Genomic DNA, 23,933 nt, shown 5'->3' on the forward strand with positions numbered 1-23,933 from the left:
GAGCCTGACAGGAAATATAACAGACAGAAACAAATAAGGGTTTTTTGCAGCAAAGAAAGCCTTGTGAAGTGAGACCAACTGACTTCGTAAGTGTACACTGTGAAATGTAAAGAAGTCTTCTTTAAAGTGGCTAGTTTGTTCTTAGGATTTCTAACTGTTAACAGTTGCTCTTTACTATTTCACAATGATGTAGGACAGAGTAATACAGCTGAAATGAGCATATACCTTACTGGAAGTAATGGAGTTAATATGGCATTGACAGAATAGGATTTGACCTTCAAAGACTTATATCAAGAAACATTATTGACTCCATTTAGAATCCAAATAAGTAAACTAGGGTCAGATTTCAAGAATGCATAGAACTGCTTCACCATACTACAAAGGGACTTCAGTGCCACCTAATAAAGGTCAGATCCCATAGCCTGTAGTGGTCCAGACAAGCAGCAGTGCAGGTGAAGCATCCCAGCATCCTGCTGCAGACAGCAGCATGCCCTGCCAGGCTTTGCTGGCATGCTGCATGGTCAGCACTCACTTAAGTGAGAACAGCAATGTAGTGCTGAAGGTTAAAGGTGGATCAGTTTCTGGACCAAAGTGTTTAATTCATTTAACCTTCATATTTGAGTGTGAAAATAAATAGTAAACTTAAAAGCTTCCATTGACTTGCATTAGTTGGTTAAATCTATCAAAAACAATTAAAAAATGAGTTGTATAACTCTTTTTCATCTAGGTTAGTCAACTTTCCCCTAATGCCAAGGCAGTGGCAGCCTCTGTCTGTCCCACACTGGATTCCAGGCACACCGCAGCACAAGTCATCTCCTGTTGTCCCTGAAGCCAAGCACAAAGAGGAAAAGCTAAATGCAGCCCTGAGAGCATTGCTGCCCAGGGCCATACCTGGGCAGGGCACAAGTCTGTATTTCAAGAATGTATTATATTTAAAGCACATTAATTTGTTGAATGCAAGAACCCAAACTCCTGAGAACTATGTGCACGATTTTGGAAAGCCTACACATTTATCTCCAATCCCACTTAAAGATGCAAGCAAAAACACAACTGGCTTGTGACTATATTCAATCCAGACCAATTGAAATTAAACATTTATGTAACCTTGTAATGTAAAACAGACTTTGTACCAAACTTCTTTTGATTTCAATGCCATAAGTTAATCTTATCAGCTTTGATTCAGAACTAGTAAAAGTTTTATCATTAATACATGAGACGTTATTTAAGTGTGTGCTATCTTCAACAAAAACAGTTACTCAGAGTAAATCTTGCAAAATCCTTGGCTAGAATACTGTAGTTTTGAACCTGGAAATGAAAACTACTAGTAGTTTCATGAAGCAAACAATTCCAACACAAGGAAACTTAATGCAAATTGCAGAGGAAAATTCTTGGATAAGGGAAAATTATACTAATCCAGAGCAGCTTATAGGCCATAAACAAGATGTTTTATGGAGGTATGTGAAGAACTGCAATTCTGCCTGCTTGTGCATTGCAGAGAAATAGCCACCAACTTGCTAACTCCTTGAGCACGTGCCAAGTGTAAGGCTTTCTATGCCACCAAACAGATAATTAATTGACTCAACATTCTCATCTACAAGTCCTCCTTCTAGTGATTTCTCACAATCATTATTTAAAGAAAAGACTATTTAAGCATCTTTAAAACAAACTCAGAGTTTCTCATTCTGCTTCTCAATGCAAACCAGGACTTGAACCCTATGGAAAGAGTTATAAGAAATGACTTATTTTATATAGTGATCTCTGCTTTCATTAAAGACACATTTCCAGTAACGAACTATGCTTTCTGGGATTTCCTTCCTGTGTGCTATCAACTTGCAGGTTGGGTATTAGGTATAACACATTCTGTTACAAACAGAATGAACAAGAATTGTTTTTTAAGACTTCTTAGGATGATGTCTCAATCAGAACATGAATCCAAGAAATACTTTTGATTCTCCACTTCATACAAGATGTACAATGCTTATCCATTTAATCTGTGCTCAGAAAAGTATTCCAGTAACACATACAACATATTTTAAAATTCAAACAGGAAGTAACAAACATATAGTGAGGGGTGCAAAGACAAGGAACCTGAAGCATCCCCAGAAGTTTTGTTGCAAGAGCTGATTTGTTTTCCTCTCAGTTCTGTTCCCTGCAGGTGAGCCAGCTCTCTAGCAAGTGAGTAACACAAGTGATAACACAAGTGAAAGGGCGTTTCCGTAACCACAAGTCCACAAAAGTTGACTCTTCCAAGCCTACGGGAAGGGAAGGAGGGGACAGGCTGCTAAGGAGGAGGGGGTAAATCCACAATGACGTTCTGTGACGACTAAGAAAAGCATAGAAGGTAAAGATACAGCACAGGTGCTCAACAACATAAGGGAGAAGATGCACATTTCTCTTGAAATTAACTATTTACATAGTGACCTCATACAAAGCAAAGCTCATCCTAAAAGCGTATCTATCGATGAGACATATTCACATGCTCACAACTCAAATTACCTTACTGGAAAGGTGTATAACACTGTAAACAAACCTAACTCTTTTGCAATTCAGGCGGCCAGAGATGCAAGCAGTAACTTGCTGTAGGACTGGTAACAGTAAAAGAGGAGATTTAGGTAAGATGTTGGGAGGATTTTTTTTTACTCAGAGGATGGCAAGCCGCTAGAACAGACTGCCCAGATTGGTTCTGGGTGCCCTGTCCCTGGAAGCATTCAAAGATAGATTGGATGAGGACTTGGGCAGCCTGATCCAGTGGGTGACAACCCTACCCAAGGCGTGGGATTGGAACTGGATGGACTTTACAGTCCCCTCCAACATAAGCCATTCTATGACTCTGTTAATAGTTCTTAAACCCAGAGCAGCTGGAACCATAAATGTTTATTTTAATACTCAGTAGTTCAAAACTACAAATATCTCTGAGCCCTTGTGAATGCAAGCAGCATCCCTGTAGCTCACAAAAGCAATCAACACTCGTGACAAGGAGAAGGAATTATAGTTCCACTTTCTTTTTTTTTTCCTTTCCTTTTTGGTGTCAGAACTGCACCCAGCATGACCAGATTGCCATGGGCAGCTGGACATATCTAACCTCAGCTACATGCACCCTACCTGTGCAACTCATTTACCCCTTGGTCCCCCAAGCTGCTTGCAGCCAGCAGCTCCCTCCCTCTTAATACCCCAGAATTCCCATGTTATAGCCACTGTCTGCCACCTAATGAGGTACTCCATCACCATCAGCAGGGCCCAGTGATGGAGTAAAATGTGAAACTCCATCAGGCAGTGAGCAATTGCAGACTCTCAGGCTTTATAACATCACTGCTTGCAGACCTGTTCCCTGCAATGTGTTTGTAGCAGCAGCTTGGTGCTGCTGGCAGGGCAAAAGGCAAAGGGCTCTGGGGGGTACCACAGCTTCCCCACCCCAAGTACAGGCAGGAAAGGGGCAACATGCAGCAGGGTTTGCTGACCCAAGTGATAGCATGACTGCTATTTCCCCTCTCATACTTGGACTCGATGTTCACACTAGTGCTTTTGGCTAGAGTTCTGGACTTCTTCTGGAGTCATCTCAGACACAGCACAGACAGATTGGAAATAGTCAATAAAACTTAAAACCCACTCACACATAAGGAGATCTTTATAAAATCTCAATTACTGCTGGCTTGTTACCTAAGAATCCCTGAGAGGTAAGAGGTATGGCTTGCTGCGAGGCTTATGGTAATGAAATTACACATCCTTTCATGAGTAAGCATATGCTAGAAAGCTACGTTCCTTTGGCCTACATATTTGAAACTGTTCAAAAGGTTATTGTCTCACAAAATTGGGAACAGAAATCACTTATATTTGCTTCCCTCTAACAAGCTATACTCTGTGTCATTTTTAATACCTCAGTGATTGATTATAGCACCACAAAGACTATTCCAAATAAGTCTCATTTAAATTCTGTTTGTTAAGAGAAGCACTCTCAGATACTTACTAAAAATAAAGAGCAGGTGCCATCACCTGAGAAACCCACTGAGTCCAGGAGTTTTGTCTTTTCAACGGCTTAATTAATTGATACAAGACAACCTCCATCTCCATTACATAGTTTGTCTCCAGCATTTTTAATTTCATAATTTAGATCAAATGCTCTTCCAAACCACAGATGAAGCTAACATCACAAAAGATGGATGATGTCTACCCCTACAAAATAGGTACAGAGAGTGGGTTTCCAAAGATATTTTGATGCCCAGGGGTTTTTAGGTAATAACATGTCATAATAAGTTAGATGCTCAACTCCAGTTGCATTTATATTTCAACATATTGGATTTAAACTGTTTTAGCACCAGAATCCCATGAAGTTAAGGATGCCTGAAAACACTTTCCCATGTCCCCTGTCACTATGGAAAACCTGTCCCAGGCAAACACTCCCTTCTGTGCTCACACACAAAAGGGAGCCCAGCAGCACAGTGAGTGCTCCCTGCTGGAAGTCAAAGCTTCATCCCATTTCACTCTTTCTTCAGACATCCTCTGCAGGTGCCCTCTGTGCCAGCACATATCAAAGGGCATTTCCTCATAATAAAAAAATGCTCCAGCCACCTGAATGAGTAATAGTACTTGTACTGCAGGGAGAAGCGCGCAAGTGTGTCAGTGGATGAAAATCTGACCAAGCCATATCATGGCACCAGGTGCTGAGAAAAAGATTCTGTTCTTCAGGCGAGATTAGCAAGACCTGAAGGAACTTGCAAGTTCATTCCACCTCGTACTGCACATTGTAGCTGCCAGCCATTGCCCCTAGGAGTTCAGAGCCTTATTCGTAAGATCACTCTGAGCAGCTGCTATGTTCACTTCGGGAGAACAGAAGAGAGAGACCCACCTTCTCCAACAGCTCAACTTGCTAGATTGACAGGTACTGGGGTTTGAAAAGGAGAGGCCATGTGACCTGAACTTTTCTTTAAGTTGCTTAGGTTCATACAGATCTGCATACAAGTGACTGCAACAGAGTTTTTAGCAAAGCATAGAGACGAACTTCAGCATACTGCATACAATGCTTATACTTTCACCACTTCACAGACATTCACAACTCTGAGAAAATATCATTAGTTCCTGGATCAGTATGCAGTTACCACTTAGAATATTGTTTAAGAGTTAAGGGCCAAAACAACACTACGAAAGCCTGACACACAAGTACTGTCAACAAGGAGCTCGTGACCTTTGGCTGGTGTCTCCATTCTATTAAAGGGACACATGATGACAGGAACGAGAAGAGTCTGTGGTGACAAAGGCTTGGGCTGAAGCTCGTGAGGGGGATTCTTGCAAAAAATAAAATAAATTAAAAAGCAAAAAGAATGCACCGAACTCAGAGCTTTGCAAATCACGTGGAAGCCTTGCCAGTTGGAAAGTCAGCAGCAGTGGCCTGACCTGCAGCAGCTCCTGAAACACACACAGGCGAGGAGCAGTCGTGCAGCCACTTGTCCGGAGAGATCATCTAGGCACAAACACAAAACCATCAACACTGACCCAGAAAGTGTGCCCCTGGCTAGGGCAAGTCTGGATACTCACAATTCAGCTGCTGCTGACATGCCCAGGCTGGCAGATTAGGTTAGCTCCTGATTTGCGCTCAAATTCTTTAAGAGGGACTGCTCAGAGCACTTCACATGGGCCCAGTGGTGCACCCACTGAAAGCAAGAGCTCAGTCACATCTGGCAATGTAGCACCTAGAGATTTGATACCTTTGGCTACTGCTTATTCTAAAAGTCTGCAAACACTGCGAATGTGCTCCTTAATGTGGCCAAGGCAGGGTTTGGTTTACCCTCATGCCCTGCATTTACAGCCCATTGCCACAAGCTACCAGTCTCAATAACATAGGAAGTAGTAAAAGAAAGCAAGGGGAAGGGGCCAGGAAGAGAAGCCTCCTGATACACAGTGGCATGCAGATACCTAGTAAGGTCAAAATGACATTTTGGACAGAACAGCTAAATCTATTTTTTTGTTTTTCTCTTTAAATGCTTCTCTATTTCATTGAATTTTCACCCCTCTCTTTCTTTAAGTACCCCTATCTGCCTTACACTCATTCATGCTATCTTCCTCCATTATCTCTCTCAGAGCTGTGCCTACCCAAGAGACAGATGAACACTCGCCTGGGGCTGTAGCTCAGTCCGATTCATATTGTTGGCCTGGGGGCTTTTTCTCCCTACATCCCATTCTGCCCAGGTTTATTTTTATTCTGCAGTTATCTTAATTTGAGGGCTCAGAGCTGATTTCTTCCTGCCACAGAGAGAGCTGGGATGAAGTACACAGTACAGATTTAAGCCTGAGGTAGTTCAAGAAAACATGAACGAACACATCACCTAATATTTAAAAACACAAAATAATTGCAATTTGTCATTGTGTTTTCACTCGCAGTATTTCCCAGCTTCCACTGCCTTTTACAGTAGCAGCAGGACAGAGGGGGTTGGTGTGCTCAGGGAAGCCCTCCATGCAGGCCTGCTCTATGGATCTCCTGTTCCCCACCTGTCCTCAGTTACTAAATTCAAAGTCTTTCTTCATGAGCCTCAGCCCCTGACCAAACACACAGCAGATGAGATGGCTGAAATCCTACCTACATCCTCAGGAGTTGCACGAGAGCCTCCCAGTGCCTCCTTCCTGATCAGGATTCACTTGCAATAAGTGCTATTTTCCAATCCACTGATCTCGTCTCACAAATTTACTTCAGTTGGAGAGCAATTATCCTTATCTCTGAAAATGACCATGATAAACTCATCCACAACTGGTGATTTTTTTTAAAGTGGAAAAATACCTCTATTCTGAAACACACGACTCCAGCTAGACACAAATTGCTATTCAGGCTGCCAAAAGCAGAACACAAATCATAAAGCATTCACAATGAGGCTGCTCACTACCTGAGCTACATTTATCCAAGGAACAGCACTCCATTGGCAGTGCACGGGGAAATGGAAACAAGTAGGAAAAAAATAATAAAACTTGACAGTAATATCTTTAAATATGTTTTATTAAGCCCTCCCCTGTTCAGGGCATTTTTATTATGAGGAAATAGGAAATACAGAAATTAAAACTCCCTCTGTTGCTCCTGCAGTAAATGACAGGATAAGATCAATGTTTGGAAAGTGCATGTATAAAGACTACAGTCTCCATCAATCTCATCCTTTCCCTTGGTAACAGTATTTAATTCACACTTTCTCAGCTGAGTAATTACCTCTACTTTACACTTACTATTCCTTTAGGAGTGGATTAATTAGCATTTGCCACAGCAGCTTCAGTAGGTCTGCGCATGGCTGGAGAACTCCTTAGTCTACAACTAGGATCCATGACAAGTGCACTCAGAGAGAAGACAGAAGTGTTTCCACAGCAGAGTGGTATGGGCTACCACAGAGCAGAGGATGGTGAACCTCTGTGCAGCAGCAGCCACCAGCCAGGACAGGAACCATCTAGTGGGCCCAGCTCCCCAGAGCCAGCTGTGTCCCCATGGGCTTGCTGCAGGGCCACTTAGGGATGACAGTGGCAGTGCCCACTCCCTCCCTTGGGATAGTGAGCACTGAGCTGCCCCAGGTAGCTATGGGGCCCAACCCCATGCAGCACCCAGATAATGAGCAAAACTGCTGCTTGAAGAAAGCAAAGAGCAGCTTTTCAGTGTCTAGAGGGGGGCTATAGGAAAGAAGGGGACAGACCCTTTAGCAGGGTTTGCTGTGATAGAACAAGGAGAAATGGTTTCAAACAAAGGAGAGGAAATTTAGATTGGATAAGGAAGAAGTTTTTTGCACTAAGGGTGGTGAGGCACTGGCACAAGTTGCCTGGAGAGGCAGTGGTGCCCTGTCCTGGAGACACTATGGGTCAGGCTGGAGCAGCCCTGATGGAGCATGTAGGTGTCCCTACTTGGTGCAGTGGACCATATGGCCTTTAAGAATCCCTTCCAACTCAAACAATTCTATGATTCTAAAACAGGAGTGAGGAAGAAATCCTAAAGAAATGGCAGCTCACTGGAGAACTCGAGTGACGATGCTAAATAGATTGCTTTGGCTGGCAGCAGTGAAATGCAGTGCTATAGCACATCTCACAGTACACACCTGTGTCTGACAGCAGCCTTTGGAGACATGGCCCAGTCCAGACCCCACAGCCTCCAGCTGACGTGCAGATGGATAATGAAGCACAAAAGGAGAATGAGCATCAAAAGGCAAAATTAATCTGCTGTTTCTACGATACGATTACCTATGAGACAGCAGAGACTTGGGAGATGTGGGAGATGAAAGTTCAACTACATATAATACTGGAGTGAGATACATAAAATAAAAGTCACAAAGCCAAGTTTTTAACTAGATGCACCAGGGATCCAACTGCTGAGATATGATGCCAGGACACAACTAATATGAACAAACAAAAAATGCAACAACCATCTACCCTGGGACGAATTTTTAGCAGTAGGAAATCTTTCTGTGAAGACCCTTATACCTAAGCTCTAGAGAAAAAGAAACACTAAAATAAATAATAAAGTATGTAGAAAGTCCCCAGAGCCACAAAAAAATGTCTCTCTCAGGGACTCAGGAACCCAAATAAACACAGGAACAAAAAGCAATTAAGATGAATTTTAGTAAGCGTACTGAAGATTTCAAGGAAGGACAACATAAAACAAGCCCACCCCCACTCACAGACTGATGAGAAAAGCAGGAAAAGTCAATGAAGTGCAAAAACAACCCAAAGCAATCTCCTAGACCAGCCTGCTTTCTGAGGCAGCCGCAACTGTGCACGCGCAGCCTCAGGGCTCTCGCATCCCCCTGCAGCCATGCTGTGCCCCCTGCTTGAGAAGGCCCTCCCAGAGCTGCAGGCAGAGGTGCTGGCTCACATCGCAGCCCAGAGAGTGGGACTACACACAACCCTTGTAGGGCTGCCTGTGTGCGGCCTCCAAGGGGAACCTGAGTGCAGCCAGAGGTGTGGCACTGCTTTGTTAGGATAGCAGCAGCCCTGTTAGGGAACAGCAACACAGCCCCACAGGTTCTGAGAGGAGAAGATATTTGGCAATTCGAGCAGATTACACCTCTTCGTAGTTAGAAATAACATGTACAAAATTTATGCTTTCATTCTACATCTGCAGGCAGAATTAATCTTCCTTTCAAGGCTGACTAATGTCTTCACTTGCCCTCTATCACCAGCTCAGGAATCACCAAAGAGACAGAAGATGTATGTGTTTTATTACATGGAACATGTGGATCTGCTCACATGAGTCACAACCACATCAATTAAAAGAACACCACCACCACAAGTGAAAATCCAGCAGTCCCTAGGCAAGAGCAGCAAGATTTCAAGGAAAAAAAAAAAAAAAGGCATTTTAATTTTAAGTAGACTGGATTAAAATACATCAGAAAATATGTTCTTGTTCACTGGTACTAACTCAGACCTATGTATAATGCAACCTTGATGCACAGCTCAGAAGAGATGTTATGGTAGCCTGCAAGAAATGAGGGAAGAGCTTTAAGCATAACCCTGCTGGAGTTACTCAGCAATGTAAATGTCACTGCAGGTGAACTCAGCGGACACTGGAGGCACCTACTTTTTGCCACTGGCACTTCACAGAACAGACACAGGTGTTACTCTCTTATTCAGATCAGACAAACTGGAGGGCTGGAGCCAGTTTATCCCTTGGATCATCAGTCAGCCAGGCCTAGGAGATTCATCTTTCACAAAACAAATGTTTCTAGATGTGAAACAAAACAGACATCCATGAAGAGAAGGTAACACAGAGGTAAAGCTTGGAGCACATAAACTATCCATCACATCACATTTGACAGCCTCTATCTGTTAATTACATCCCTCTGCATGACATGTGTGTTCAGCCAATGTTTTTTCATTTTAACGTGCTGGGTTCAAACTGCCTCCTTAGAAGCTGCCTGGCTTACAGCTGTACTGCAGTGAAGTTCCTCAGGTAGAACTGATTTGCAGAGCATTGTTCTGGTGAAATCAAGACATCAAGGTCTGACTTGGATTACAGCTGCTATCACTGGCTATGAAGTAAACATTTACAATAAAAGCATACATGGAAGAGAAAGAAGAGGCTATCATCTCTGTGCATGGACCTCATACCCCTTCTGTTAAACAAGGCATGCTCCTTACATGGGGACCCAGAGCCTTGGCTTCTCAAATCTGCCACCTCCTGTATCAGACTTCTTGAGTAGACTGACTAACACGTAAGGGCTTCGTAGGTAACCCAGGAAGAAGTATACAGTCTTGGGAGTAAAATCAGTATTTTCTACTCAGACTGCAAGTATTATACATCTGAGTTCTCACAAGAAACTGAGATTTTACTCTTGATTTGATGAAAAATGAATTGGAAATATGAGCTGTATATGCGCTAATTTATAGAGATGAAGTTTGCATTCATTACTGTAATGAGCATTGCATAAAGAGTATAATCAACATTCACTGAAGCTGTCAAGAGGAATCCAGAGGCAGAGAGGAAATACATACACTTGCCACGGTTGATCATAAACATCAGCAACTTCCAACCCCCAAAAAACCCAAAGCAGGAGGTAGTCCTTTCTCTGTACTAGTCCTCAGTGGTGTTTGAATGTATCTACTAAGTTCTTGCACTAATGAGCTTAGACAGCCTTTCAGCCATAGGATAAATATTACAAGTGCTGTAAACGTTTGTGTAGGATGCGCACTGTCTCCAAAAAGCACAGCCATTTCACTCCTTCCCTTGTAAAAGATGAAAGCTACAAATACGATTACATTCAGCTGGTAACCAGAGAATCCAAACCGATAAATAATTAAATCCAATTCCTTTCCTGTGCAGTAAAATATTTCTCTGACATTGCATTAGAAATGAAGAGCAAATAATGAAAGGAAAAATCATTATCTGAAATAAAGTTAAAACATAAGAAAAAACCATCCACAGTCTGTGAAGTCAAAATAATGCAAGCAACAGTGAAACAGTAGCTGTTGAGTCACATGAAAGACAAAACACCTTCATAAAGAGCTAAAAGAAGGTAACTGGACATTTGCTTAACTTCATGTCTGTGTGGTGTGAAAATAAGGAAAGAGAAATGCCACTGTAAGTAAATGTTACATAGACATCTACACATCTACACTGGAAATAGTTCTTACCTTCTGGTAATCTGGGGTTAGCGTGAATAGAGTTGGGGTCCCCATCTTCCTCAGGATGGTAACGATAAAGTGTCTGTGACTGCTTTTGGGATGACTGACTATGGTCTTCCTTTAGTGCAACAGGGGGAGAGGTTGTTGCACTGAACTTTACCTTGGGAAAAGCATTTCCCTCGTGTGTTTCCTGGGAAGACTTTGCTGAACTTGGCTCTGTTAAATTTGCTTCTTTCAAGTCTAGGTGTATACTCTTCCCTGGGTCTTCTTTTCTGGCATGCTTTTTCATTTTAGAATGGGGGGCTCTCTCTTGCTCATTCCTCTCCTTGTCTCCTTGCTTCCCCTTCTGTCTCCTGTCCAGTTTCCCCAGCTGTCTGGGTGTCTCAGTGGTGGCTGTGGTGTGCTCCAGAGGAGCACTGGTTGTTGCAGGGGCTTCCGTATGTGTTGTTTGCTGGGGGGGTGCTGCAGTGGTGCTGGGCACTCTCTTTCGCTCAGTTCTTTCTGTGGCACTGCGAAATTCAGAGAGGAGTTTAGGTGCTGGCGTGGTGAGCGGGGTAGTTGTTTCTTCAGTATATGTATCAGTCACAGCTGAACTTGAAGGAGCAATGCTGGCTGCTAGGTAGTCGTAATCCTCACTCTGCTCTTGGCTGATGCTCTCCTGCTCAAGATGGGAAGAATAGCTCCTGTATTTTTTTGGAGATTCCACCTGGGTGTTGTCTCCTTCCGGCGCCTCCTGGTCATAGCTGTACGGGTCATCATAGTGCCTCTCTGGTTCACTGTCTTCAGCGTCCATGGGACTCACGGTGTTCAATGCAAACGTGTTACAGTCGGGAAGCTGGTAGCACATCAGCTCACCACCAGCATTTGGACAATGGCAGACCTTGCATGGGGGCATGTGGAAGGTGTGTCCTGCTACGTATTTCTGGCCCTCGTGGAGGCAGCCTATTCTTCCACACTGAGGGCACCCGTCTGCTGGCACCACTGCATCAATGCAGTTTGGGGGCAACTCTGGGCACAGCATGAACTGGCAGCTGATTTTGCCTCCTCCCTTGGGACACGAACACTCAGTGCTTCCAAAGTCCACGAAGTAAGACTGCCCTTCAGGTACTTTGCCATTGACGAAGCCCACGTTGACACAGTCGTAGTACTGGTAGCCTTCACACGTGCAGCCGTGCTGCAGACACGTGGCACAGCACTCACCGGGCTCCAGCACGTCCTCGATGCAGTTGTCCAGGGGCTGGCACTCCACGCCTGTGCAGTCCCTCTGCGCGTGGGAAACAGCACTCCACAGCAGCATGAAGAGAGCAGCATTCAGACAGCTCCACTGCCAGCTCTGGTGCCTATCCATAGTCTTCCCAGACAAACACAGCTCCAGTCCAAAGTTGTACTTTTAAGGGATGTTGGTTTCTTTCCTAGAAGGCTGTATATTCAGCTCCAATTCTGCAGTGTTTTCCCGAGTTACCTTTTCTCATACACCCTAGAGTTATGAAAGAAAACTCTGTTAAAGACTACACTCAGCACATATCCTGCTAAACATTAGAGGTCTTTAAAAGTTGGGATGAAATCCAACATCTGGAAACCTAAGTATGAAATTAATCATGAAGTCTTCCAAGCATTGAAGGCACTAAGTTTGGAGTTACAAGCTCTCCCCCCACCCCCTGCTACTCTAATGTCTATTTCTAAAAGGAAAAAAGGCTTTTACTACTCTGTTTTTAATCTGCTCACAGTATATATATGTATATTAAAATAAAAATAAGGCCTTTATACTTAATGTCCTTTTGTTAAATCATTCTTCCTAGCTACAAAAAAAAAAAAAAGGGGGAAGAGAGATTTTTTTGTCAGATAATAAACAAATGCATAGTTCCTCCACTTGTAGATGAAAACTTAAGATATTTAATCTTTTTTTTTAATTACAAAGATCCAAATCTTAAGGATCTTTCATGCTCAAAATTCAGTCTGAGAATTTCTCTGTTAACACATGCTAACTCAACAGTTTTCTTCTGCCTCCTTCCTCCATTTAGCAATCATTTGTGCTTCAGTTTTCAGCATCAACAGTTATTTTCTTGCCCCAACAGTGCTAAAATAGAACTTCTTTGTATACTGTGGTTACTGCGTGGTTAAACATCATATTAGCTATCCTGTAATACAAATTAGAGGCCAGACCCTCAGCTCAGAATTTGGCTCAGCTCCACTGCAGGCCTGTAGTGCACAGGGGATTGACTGCATACACTGGAGTTACAACCAACGCACCACCAACAGGCGTTGGCTCCAGTTGAGGTTCTGCCACTGATGGGAACCACTTCTTTTCTTTTTGACAGCATGAGTATTCCCTTGTAGAGAACTACCACACTGTGAATAGAATACCTATTTAAAAATGAAAAGAACTGGCATGATAGAACTCTGCTAAAATGGGCTGAGGAAAAGAAAGTCATTTGTTTTTGAAACATTCATAGCTTTGACCACAGAAAAGTCCAAGGAAATAATCTGTTGGCCTTTACATCAAAAGCATGCTCAAAATGCTACTCAACCAGCATGGAAAAGTAGATAAAACAGGAAAAAAAAAGTTTGTGTATAAGATTCTATAGAATTTACAGACTGATTATTTTTCCAGAACCCCTCCCATCAGTTAAAAAAAAAAAAAAGACTCTAAAACTTTTATCTAGAGGGTTAAATGTAGACACATCACCAAGAACAATAAACCACACACGCAACAGGAATCCTGCCAGAAAATCCATTCAGAAAGATTACTTCTCCCATTCAAACTGGGCTTCCAACAAGTCTGCTTAGGCACTGCTGGAAAGCAGCCAGGCTGTGGGAAAAGCGTGCCTGTTCTGATAAGATATGGACAAACTGTGCTGAGAATTTCTACAGCTCCGTCCTGGAATCTGAATTACTTCAGTACGTTGTATAGAGATACAGTTCTTCTAAACGAAAGGTTTTTACTACTATTTGAGTATATTAGTTCAGCATGCTAACGGATACCAACAATGAAAAATAAAAGCTTTGGAATGTATGCTAATGGCTTGGAAGAATCTCACTTTTTCAGAACTGCTCCCAGAATTAGGATATTTTATCCAAGGGAGTATTTTGTATTAGGTGGTGCTGAAATTAATTTTTCAGAGTGCAATTAATATTTCATCCTACTTCCAGCAGCTTCTGTAGGTAATCAAAGATCGTAATCATTACCTTGCGTTAGCCAGGGAAAAAGAATTGAAGGACAGTTAAAGATAAGCTCCTTCAGTTAGGTTCCCACAGAAGCCTTTGGTCATCGTTCCCTCCCATCGGTGCTTCCTGGTGTTAATGCTTCAGCACATGGAAGTCATTTGGACAGTTCTGTGCCTGCAGGAGCGCTGCTGGTATAGCTGCACCCAGCCCTGCCTGCTGCTCCTCTCCCACCCCGGCACTTCCCAGGGGCTCTGGGTGTCACAGCCCCACATTTGGCCATGCATGAAGGTAGGGCACTGGTTATCCACAGCCAAGGACAAGCTTTTGTGCAACATAACACTTTTCACATCTGAACAGCAACTGCTCACAGCCCAGAAAAGAAATTCCAAACAAGAAACCCCCAAGCTAGCTCCTGTCTTGAGGTAAGAAGCCCAAAGGCATTGATTCAGCCTGCCCAGAAGTTCAAGCACCAACGAAGATTTAACAGTTTAAACATAGGAGCAGCAGACTTCTTGTCCTCCTGCATTCTTCCCATCAGCTCACAAATACAGTCCTGTGTTCCTGAAGGGCCTCTCTGACTGCTCTGCCTGCTCCAGCTACCTCTACCTCCCTGCTGCTTGAGGGTTTGCATGCCTGCCCAGGCACCTCCAGATTTTCCTCTGTTCTTTCCTTGCTCCTTTTCCTCTCACTCACAGAGGGGGCTGGAGTGCTCATGGCCCTGGTAAGCACCATCTCTGCTCTCAATCCCCAACACTTGCTGCTCAGTGCCTTGTTCAGACACTGTATCCTTTCCTGTTTGATGCCCTGAATATTCAGTTTTCAAGCTACCAACCTCAAACTGGTAAGGCCCAAATCCTTACAAAGCCTTTTTCTGTTGGTAACATCACAATTTTCCTTAGGCTCATTTTCTTTCATCAGAGACGACTCATTTCTGGTGTAATGACTCCAACAAAAGCATCTCTTTTATTCCTTTAAACCACTGCATTTTCCCTGTACTTTCTCCATCTGTTCCCCACACCCACAGCTGCCTTTTGCCAACCCATAAAACCTGCATATTATGGAAGCAACCTCTATGTCAAGCACTGAGAAAAAGATTTGAGTGAAGCAGGCAGACACAACTGCTGACGCCCCACTGAGAAAACACTCCCACCTGAGCCAAGAGCACTCTGCCCATCCCATACAGCTGGTATGGGATGGCCTCTGGATCACTGCTGCTGGAAGGGGCTCTGGGGACAGCAGCTAATTACTAGCTAATGGCCTCAAAAGCTGGAGCTGTGAAATCATAGTTTCATAGAATGATTCCTCAGCTCCTTCCTTACACATGATACCTAGGAAAGGCAAAGCAATACACTTCATAGCAGCTTTAAAGAAGCAAGAATTCAAATAAGCATGAAGGACAAGCAGCTGTCTTCATGGAAAAGGAAATGAGAATGCCTCACACTGCAGATGAAAGCAGTACCTGTGAGAAGGTCAGCCTGTGAAGGCTAATGTCAGCAGCCACCAGAACTGCACCTAGCACTTTGATTCAGTCTGGGGACAGAAAGTTAGAAATGCTGAGATTTTTGCAAAACAGTATACTCAGAAAATTATTTTCATGAATCAAAGTCATAACACAAAGTCAAAATGAAGAATGTTGACTTGATTAAAACAGTTCAGTATTACTTGAAAATGCTGATGAAACCAATGTGTTCCACACAACATCCAGACATTTCAAATGTGCAACATCTTTAAATTATGAGGAGTACTTTATTGAGAGATTGTTTTCCAGATGGTTTCATTTCAGTGCTAAACCATAAGGCTTATTGTAGGTAAGCAGAGGTGACAAGAGGTACTTTGCTTCAAAGCTTTCACAGGAACATAATCTTTCCTGGTGAAGGTTGTCCCGGAGACAGCAGAACAACTGCAGAAGGTGTGCATGTGTGGAAGAGATACTGCAGGATCAAGAGCATTCTTTCAAACGTTCACAGAAGGAAAAAAAAGGCAGAGGTTTATAAACAAAAAGCAATAAGCAGAATAAATTCAGCCCACTGCAGAGAACACCTGCATGAGATCCCACTCGTGTCCAGCTTTGAAGAAACATCTGTGATTAGCCATAGAGCCTTGCAAACAGTGTATGCAGAGTTATTTTTCTCTCTGTCCTACCTCTATGTTCCTCACTAAATGGCTCTATGCTGGGATAGTAAAACCAGCAATAACATTCTGCTATACATTTTCTCCTTTTGAGCAGTGTGCAGAGTCAGATGCAGGCAGATGAAGGTAAAAGGTGGCAGACAGCTATACAAACTGTCCTGCACTGTGCTGTGAAGCAACATCCCTGCAGGGAGGAGCTGTGAGTGTGCTGCTCTGTTTGTCAGACTACAGCCAGGTTTCATGCATATAAAGAAGGAAGCCCACCTGTGTGCTAATATGTTTGGATAGCAAGCAAGGAATGCAGTGCTGGCACTTGCCACCTGTGCACAGATCAAGACACCAATGCTATCAAGGATTCTTCTGGTCTCCCGGTGCTACCCAGTACAATTTAGCTTAGGTTGCACAAAGCCAGGACCAAACACAACACCATTCTCTGATCACATTTCCTATCACATTGGTAAGAACACTGTAAAAAGTACAGTAGAGGCTGAAGCACAAGTTCACACCCATACGGTACATACAACAAGGCATTCTGCCTATGTGTTTAGCACCTCTCCCCAGCCAGACCTTGCTGCTCTGCTGCAGCTGCCAGCAGCTCTTAAATGGCTGCAGTCACAGCTTACACTAAGAGTGGAAGAAGGGAGGGGACGGAAGGAAGTGTCAGTTTTAAAACAATCCCTTTAAAATGCAAGAGAAAAATGGAAATTTGTGAGAGGCTTTTCTTGTAAGGAAAATAGAAAAACCCTAAACCCGGTAACTCCTGGCTGGGCTGTGCCAGCCCATGGATTAGCTCTTCCTTTCACACCCTTTCAATCCGGAAACTTGTGATCTCACCAGGCACTGGAAGCGATTGCTGCTGGCTGCTCCCAGCCCATCTCTCTAGCAGAGGTAACTACGGTGCTATTCACCAGATGGATGAAGGAAAAGCAAAGCAAGACTCCTTTACTGCTCTTAGGCAACATACAGTGCACAGAGCCATTCCCTTCTGCCTAATTAATGAAACCTGAGATGAGCTGGAGCCAACCTCCTCATTTGGGGCAGCTGGGCTTGGTGAAAAGAGAAGAGAGGTATGATAAACCTCAGTAAAAATTCAATTCCAAGAAGCTGCCCTTTTCTTACTTAAAGTAAAGCACAAGGTACTTAGTCACTTCAGAGTTGTCAACGCTCCAGTTCTTGGCAAAATCAGACAGTTTTCAAGAGTCATAGCTTTTGCAGGTGGTTTTCCTTAGCTTTACTTTTAATAAGAAATCAGTTACTTTAAGCCTCCTTTTCATGGAAAAGCTTAAAAAATGGACATTTGGGAGCCCAGAGGATCATTACTTAACAGAGAACTCAAGAGTGGGACAAACAAGGAGCACACAGCATAAGATCATAACTCACGCAGATTCCTGAGAGCGGTTCCGACAAGACGTCCCTGCCCAGCACAGGCACCCCGCAGGGATGCTCCTGATGCTCTTCAGGATGTTGCCCGTGCTCAAATCCAAACAGGAACCCAACACACCAGAGTAATGGAAAAGTATCACCCAAGGTATTTCAGCTCAAGCAGCCAAGGATTAGGAATAGTGACCATGCAGCTCTGGGACATAATCCTCCAGAATGTGCAGCTTTCAAATCCATTTTTGAAGAACTGGAGAATAAAGGCAGCCTTGTTCCAAGTGAATGATGGGACAAAGCTGAGAAAGGGAGAGTCATGTCTTGGGTGTAGCGCTTCAATGCTCCCCCTCGCTCCAGCCCAGCCCAAAACAACAGGGCAGGTATTTGGCTCACTGAAAAGCAAAATCCTGTGTCATTGGGAGTCGCCACAGCAGTAGATCCAAACTGACTCAGTGGGAGGATGGCAGCTGCATGGAGTGATAGAGAAACGACTCACATGGGGGAAAGGAGGGGAACGGCAAAAGCATCCCGCCCAGCACACGTGGAGGAGCTGGTCCTCGTCCCAGCTCTGACACACTGGCAATGGATTGCTCAGCAAAGGGGCTGTGTGTGGAAGGGGGGCTGGAGCAGCCAAACACCGAGTGCTATGCTGCTGTGGCTGCAAAGAGCCCGTGTGCTATGGCTGCAAAGAGCCCGCGCCACAACATGGAAGAGAGGATCGTGGGTCCTAGAGCAGTGCAGACAGGCAGAGAGGCATGGGCCCTGAAGCCAGCCCTACCCACCATGCTTTTTAAACCTATTTACCCATTGTGGAGCTGCAAGGCTTCCTAAAGCACATGAGATTGAGTCTCTGTCTGACCAGTGAAGATCTGGGTTCCTTCAGAACAATGTAAAAGCAGTACCTATGCACAGGAGGCTCAGCATGCACTTGCAGCCAGACCAGGGCCATGAAGCTCTGCAATAGAAGGAGCCTGAGCATCTATTTTTAGTGAAAATAAACGTGTCTAATATCAATATACATTTTTTTTTGTAATTATTATTTTAACATCACCAGGTTTCAGGTGACTGTATATGCACCTCCAGAACACAATTAAATAATCCATCTATTTCCACAGCAGCCAAAAAAAATCTGGGAACAGATTAAAGCAAAGCCAACAACAGCCATTCAAAAACACTTCCCAAGGCACAGCCAACAAAAACGTGTCAAAGCTCATAAGTTATGAACTAATTAGCACAGAGAGAGCTCTTTTGACAGCATGCAAGCAGAATATGTCCTTGGGTTCCCCAGCACCAGGAACAGCCACACATGCACACACAGCTCTGCTCCTGGGGCATCACCAGCACTGGCTCAGGTGAGCACTGTTAAGGACTGGTAGCTGCTCTGATGAAAGAAGGAAAGAAATTTTAACCTTTACCTAAGGAGCACACTCCTCCATTTCCACTGAGGGGGGAAAATGTCCCTTTTTTTTCATAGTACTCTCCATTATGCACGTTATGCATTACGTATGTTTTGGTGGAAGCCATAAGTAACCAAAGCAGAACTTGTGCCTGCATTTGGTCTCATAAACATGCTCCTCAAAAATAATCTTTCAGGTCATGGGTTACACTTCTTCCTTTCCCTATCTTTGCCCAGGTTAATCTAGCCCTCTGCCCCCCAGTGCTCACATGTTCTCAGGGCTGCTGCTCCCTGTTACCAAGGAATCGTAGATGCATAATGGTTGGAAAAGGCCACTAAGACCATCGAGTCCAATTGCCAACCCATCGCCACCATGGCCACTAACCACGTCACTCAGTGCCACATCTAGACATTTCTTAAACACCTGCAGGGACGGCGACTCCACCACCTCCCTGGGCAGCCTGTTCCATGTCCTGGGAAAACCCAGCTGCAATCTTAACGACAGTAACATGCAAAGCTGAGCACCTTGTTTTCACATACATCTCCATCCCTCTCACCATTTCCAACAGTAGCATGTGATACTACTTAGAACTTTTTTTAAGAAACAGATTCAAGCTTTGGGTTTGTTTCCTTAATCCAGTCTTCTGCTCCCTGGGAGCCCAGCCTGCACTCTGAACCTCACAAGACTTTGCAGTGAGAGTCAATAATACAGATCTTCTATCTGGAATGGACAAAAATTTCCCCACCCTAAAATACATACTCGTCAAGAGAAAACCTAGTATTTAACCAACAGATTAGCAAGCAGCATTTCCTCACATGTACCAATTTGGAAATAACTAACAACTGTTTTCATTGAGGGAAGAGTGAAGGGAACAGCAACACTATTTTCCACACTGTATCTATAAGGCAGAACTGCTCACCAGCCTGAACTTTAACTTCAGAACTGAACAGTTTGGTTTGAAGCTCTCCAGAGTAACACAGATGGGTTTTACTTCATCTGCAAATTAATTTAGAATGAATGTCAAAACAAAATGTTAATAATGTAATTTTGTAGTAAATAATTTTTCAGTACGTGTCTTGGCCTTGTCATCAACATGATTAACAGTGAAACACTATCTGCTGAGTTGAACATAAACCTGACAGTAGGAGACTATGAAATGTTCACTCTACAACTTGGGGTTCACGGTTTCCCCACAACTTATATGGAACTCTGTCAACGTCTATTTTTTGGTCTGTAACACATACACAGGTGCCGTCTGCAATCAGGATCTCCCTAGAAGGCCATGAACGACATTTTCCTGACAAAATGAACAATGATTTTTCACACTACTAAAGTCCCCTATGACTCAATGGGATCCAAATCTGTCCCTCAAGAGAGCAAACATGCTTCCAGAAATCAACTATAGCAACAAACCAGCTCCTGCTTTCCAGCTGCAAAACCCACCTAGCTGAGCCTCACATGACACAAGGTGAACTTCTGCACACTCACTGTCCTGCCTGTGCTCCAGCTCTTAAGTAAATAACATTTAAAGCACAAGAGGCCATCACTGCCTTTGTTCAATACAGAGAGGGCATAATCTGCCCTCTTATAACTCTGGATAAAGGCTGTGGGAGAATAACTGGGTCAGGGAGTGGGTGAAATGGTAGCTCAAATTTACTTGTTAAAAGCACAAAGTAGTTTGAGATCTTTGTCAGGTTTTGGAGGCATTACTCTTAAAGACTGCAGTCCTCTTCACCTCCACCTCACACTTCAAAGAAACATTGAGATTACTGTAAATTTTCTCAGAATTCTTTGCAACATCATCAGGCCTCTGCACAGCCCTGAGCACAATTCTTACAGCTGGAATCACCGCAGATTTGCTAGCTGTGCTCCTCACATTGATCCTGAGAGTCTGCTGTGCTCTATTCTGAACAAACGGGACAAGAATAAGCAACACAAGAAGAAACAATTGTCCTCACCATCACTTCTATGTCCAAAGCTTACCAGCGAGCCCAGGATCAACCACAAGCTCCTCAAGAAGGGACACTGCACATATCCTTTGGTATGAAGAAGATAAATGGGGTTTATTTCAGCACTCACAAACATACCATCTCTCCACCCACATATGGGACAATGGACTGCAGACAGAGCACATCTGTGCTGAGTGGATGTACCACAAGCCTTATTGCCCATTATAAATTAATAAAGTCCAGAAAAAGAAACAATGATCAATCCTTTAGCAAGTTTCCTATCATATGGTGACAAAACAAATCCCAAATCAGAGTTATTATACATATACCAATTAAATTCTTTTTCTTGAGAAAAAAAATATTGTAATGTAGGAAAATCTAGAACATTTGGTTAAAATGTTCTCAGAGAAATGTTAATTACCATAGGCATTAAGCAAACGGAAATCAAAGTCTACCATTTGTTGAGTACTTTTCAAAGTTTTATGCAAAAATATGCTTGAAAGAAACCTTCAATTTTTCCTCATGAATGAAAGCAAATCCCTGTAAATGAAGCCGACATCTATCATGCTGCTAATCAGTCAGCAGCCACAGATGTAATCCATCAAAACTGTTCCTGTGCAAACTTTCCATAGAAGATAATGGAATTAATTTGTTTTGTTGGATATCAAAATGTGAAAAGATGCCCACTGTTATTTCATCTTGGAGTCCCTTGTTCAGAGACAACAATAAAGCCGTATGTAACAATACCTCTCATCTTCAACTCTGTATTTATTCTTTGCTGATCCTCTAGGACTGAAAAGTTGTGTAAGAGAATCACAGAATTGACAAGGTTGGAAAAGACCTACAAGATCACCCAGTCCAACCATCCACCTATCACCAATAGTTCTCACTAAACCACATTCCTCAACACAACATCTAAACATTTGAATACCTCCAGGGTCAGTGACTCCACCATCTCCTGGGCAGCCCATTCCAGTGCCTGACCACTCTTTCAGAGAAGTAGTTTTCCTAATATCCAGCCTGAATCTCCCCTGAAGCAGCTTGAATCCATCCTCTCTCATCCTATCACCAGTTACACGAGAGAAGAGGCAGACTCCCAGCTCACTGCAACCTCCCTTCAGGTAGTTATAGAGAGCAATAAGATCACCCCTGAGCCTGCTCTTCTCCAGACTGAACAATCCCAGCTCCTTCAGCCGTTCCTCATAAGAATTGTGCCCCAAACACCTCACCAGCTTCGTAGCCCATCTTTGAATGTGTTCCAGGGCCTCAATGTCTTTCTTGCAGTGAGGGGCCCAAAACTGAACACAGTACTCTCTGCTCCTGCTGGCAACACTGTTTCTGAGGCAAGCCAGGATGCCCGTGGCCTTCTTGGCCACCTGGACACACTGCTGACTCATGTTCAGCCGAGCATCAATCAGTACCCCCAGGTCCATTTCCTCTACAGAGTCTTCCAGCCACTCTGCCCCAAGCCTGTAGCACGGCCTGGTGTTGTTGTGGCCAGAGTGCAGGACCCGGCATTGGTCTTGTTGAACCTCATCCCATTGGCTTCAGCCCAGCTCTCCAGCCTGCCCAGATCCCTTTGTAGGGCCTCGCTACCCCCAGGATGATCGACACTTCCAGCCAACTTAGTGTTATCTGCAAACTTACTGACGTTACACTCAATTCCCTCGTCCAGGTCATCAGTAAAGATATTGAAGAGGACAGGCCCCAGCACTGACCCCTGGGGAACACCACTTGTGACCAGTTGTCAGCTGGATTTAGCTCCATTTACCACCACTCTCTGGGCCCAGCCTTCCTTCCAGTTCCTTACTCAGCCAAGAGTGTACCTATCCAAGCTACAGGCTGCCAGCTTCTGCAGGAGAACACTTTGGGAGACAATGTCAAAAGCTTTGTTGAAGTCAAGTTAGACTACGTCAACAGCCTTTCCTTCATCCACCAGACAGGTCACTAGATCATAAAGGAAGATCAGGCTGGTCAAACAAGACCAGCCCTTCATGAACCCATTCTGGCTAGGCCTGATCCCCCAGTTGTCCCGCACATGCCACATGATCTCCCACAAGACAATCTGCTTCATAACCTTCCCTGTCACCAAGGTCAGGCTAATAGGCCTGTAGTTCCCTGGATCCTCCTTATGACCCTTCCTGTAGATAGAAGTCATGCTGGCAAGCCTCCAGTCTTCTGAGACCTCACCAGTTAACCAGGAGTGACAACAGATTATGTCTTATGGTATCTACTGTAGCACATAGCAATGGGAAATTAACTGTATGCTGCCCAGAAGATGTCTACATCCTAGAGACACAGCAATCCAGCACCCTGCCAGAGGGGACCTGGGTGGGCAATGCCCTGAGCCCTACTAATCCTCTGGGAAGTACCAAGGCCAGCAATACTGCCTCATTCACTGAAGATTAAAATCTAGAGAAGTGTTCTGGATGAAACAGCCTCATTAAAACTCACTTACACCCAACTTGACACAGGGTTAAAGCTTTTCAGGGGCTGCCATAAAATAAAAGCTATGTCTGGTACTTCAAAACTCATGTAAGCAGAATATCTAGGATTATTTCAGTCCGAAAGGTGTCAACATGTAAACATATGTACACAAATACACATATTTCTTGCATTCCCCACACATGTGAGAATTCTTTCCTGGCGAGAAGAGCAGTGCTTTTTTCAGCATATTGTACAGAATTTCATGCAGACATACTCAGTCATCAAAGACAATTTGTTCCGCATCTAAACACATTTAGTCAATTTCTGCCCCCGGATGCACCTATTCAGTTCTCGTGTTCACAATGATTTGTGGTTCTGTACACTATTTACCCTACAGACCAGAATGATATCAGAAGAG

At 43.8% G+C, this 23,933-nt stretch overlaps 1 protein-coding gene across 1 annotated transcript in view; it reads right to left on the reverse strand.

Annotated features, from left to right (window-relative positions):
• Positions 1 to 23,933, reverse strand: part of FBLN2 (fibulin 2) — an 83,727-nt gene that overhangs the window by 55,352 nt on the left and 4,442 nt on the right. Inside the window, exon 2 of the mRNA XM_065749253.1 lies at positions 11,083 to 12,550. Within this exon, the coding sequence (XP_065605325.1) occupies positions 11,083 to 12,421 (1,339 nt within the window). The 5' untranslated portion in view covers positions 12,422 to 12,550. The remainder of the gene's footprint in view (positions 1 to 11,082; positions 12,551 to 23,933) is intronic.

The sequence above is a fragment of the Cyrtonyx montezumae genome, unplaced genomic scaffold (genome assembly GCF_038088225.1).
Source record: "Cyrtonyx montezumae isolate F1298 unplaced genomic scaffold, pur_monq_1.0 scaffold_6, whole genome shotgun sequence".
NCBI classification, from domain to species: Eukaryota; Metazoa; Chordata; class Aves; order Galliformes; family Odontophoridae; genus Cyrtonyx; species Cyrtonyx montezumae.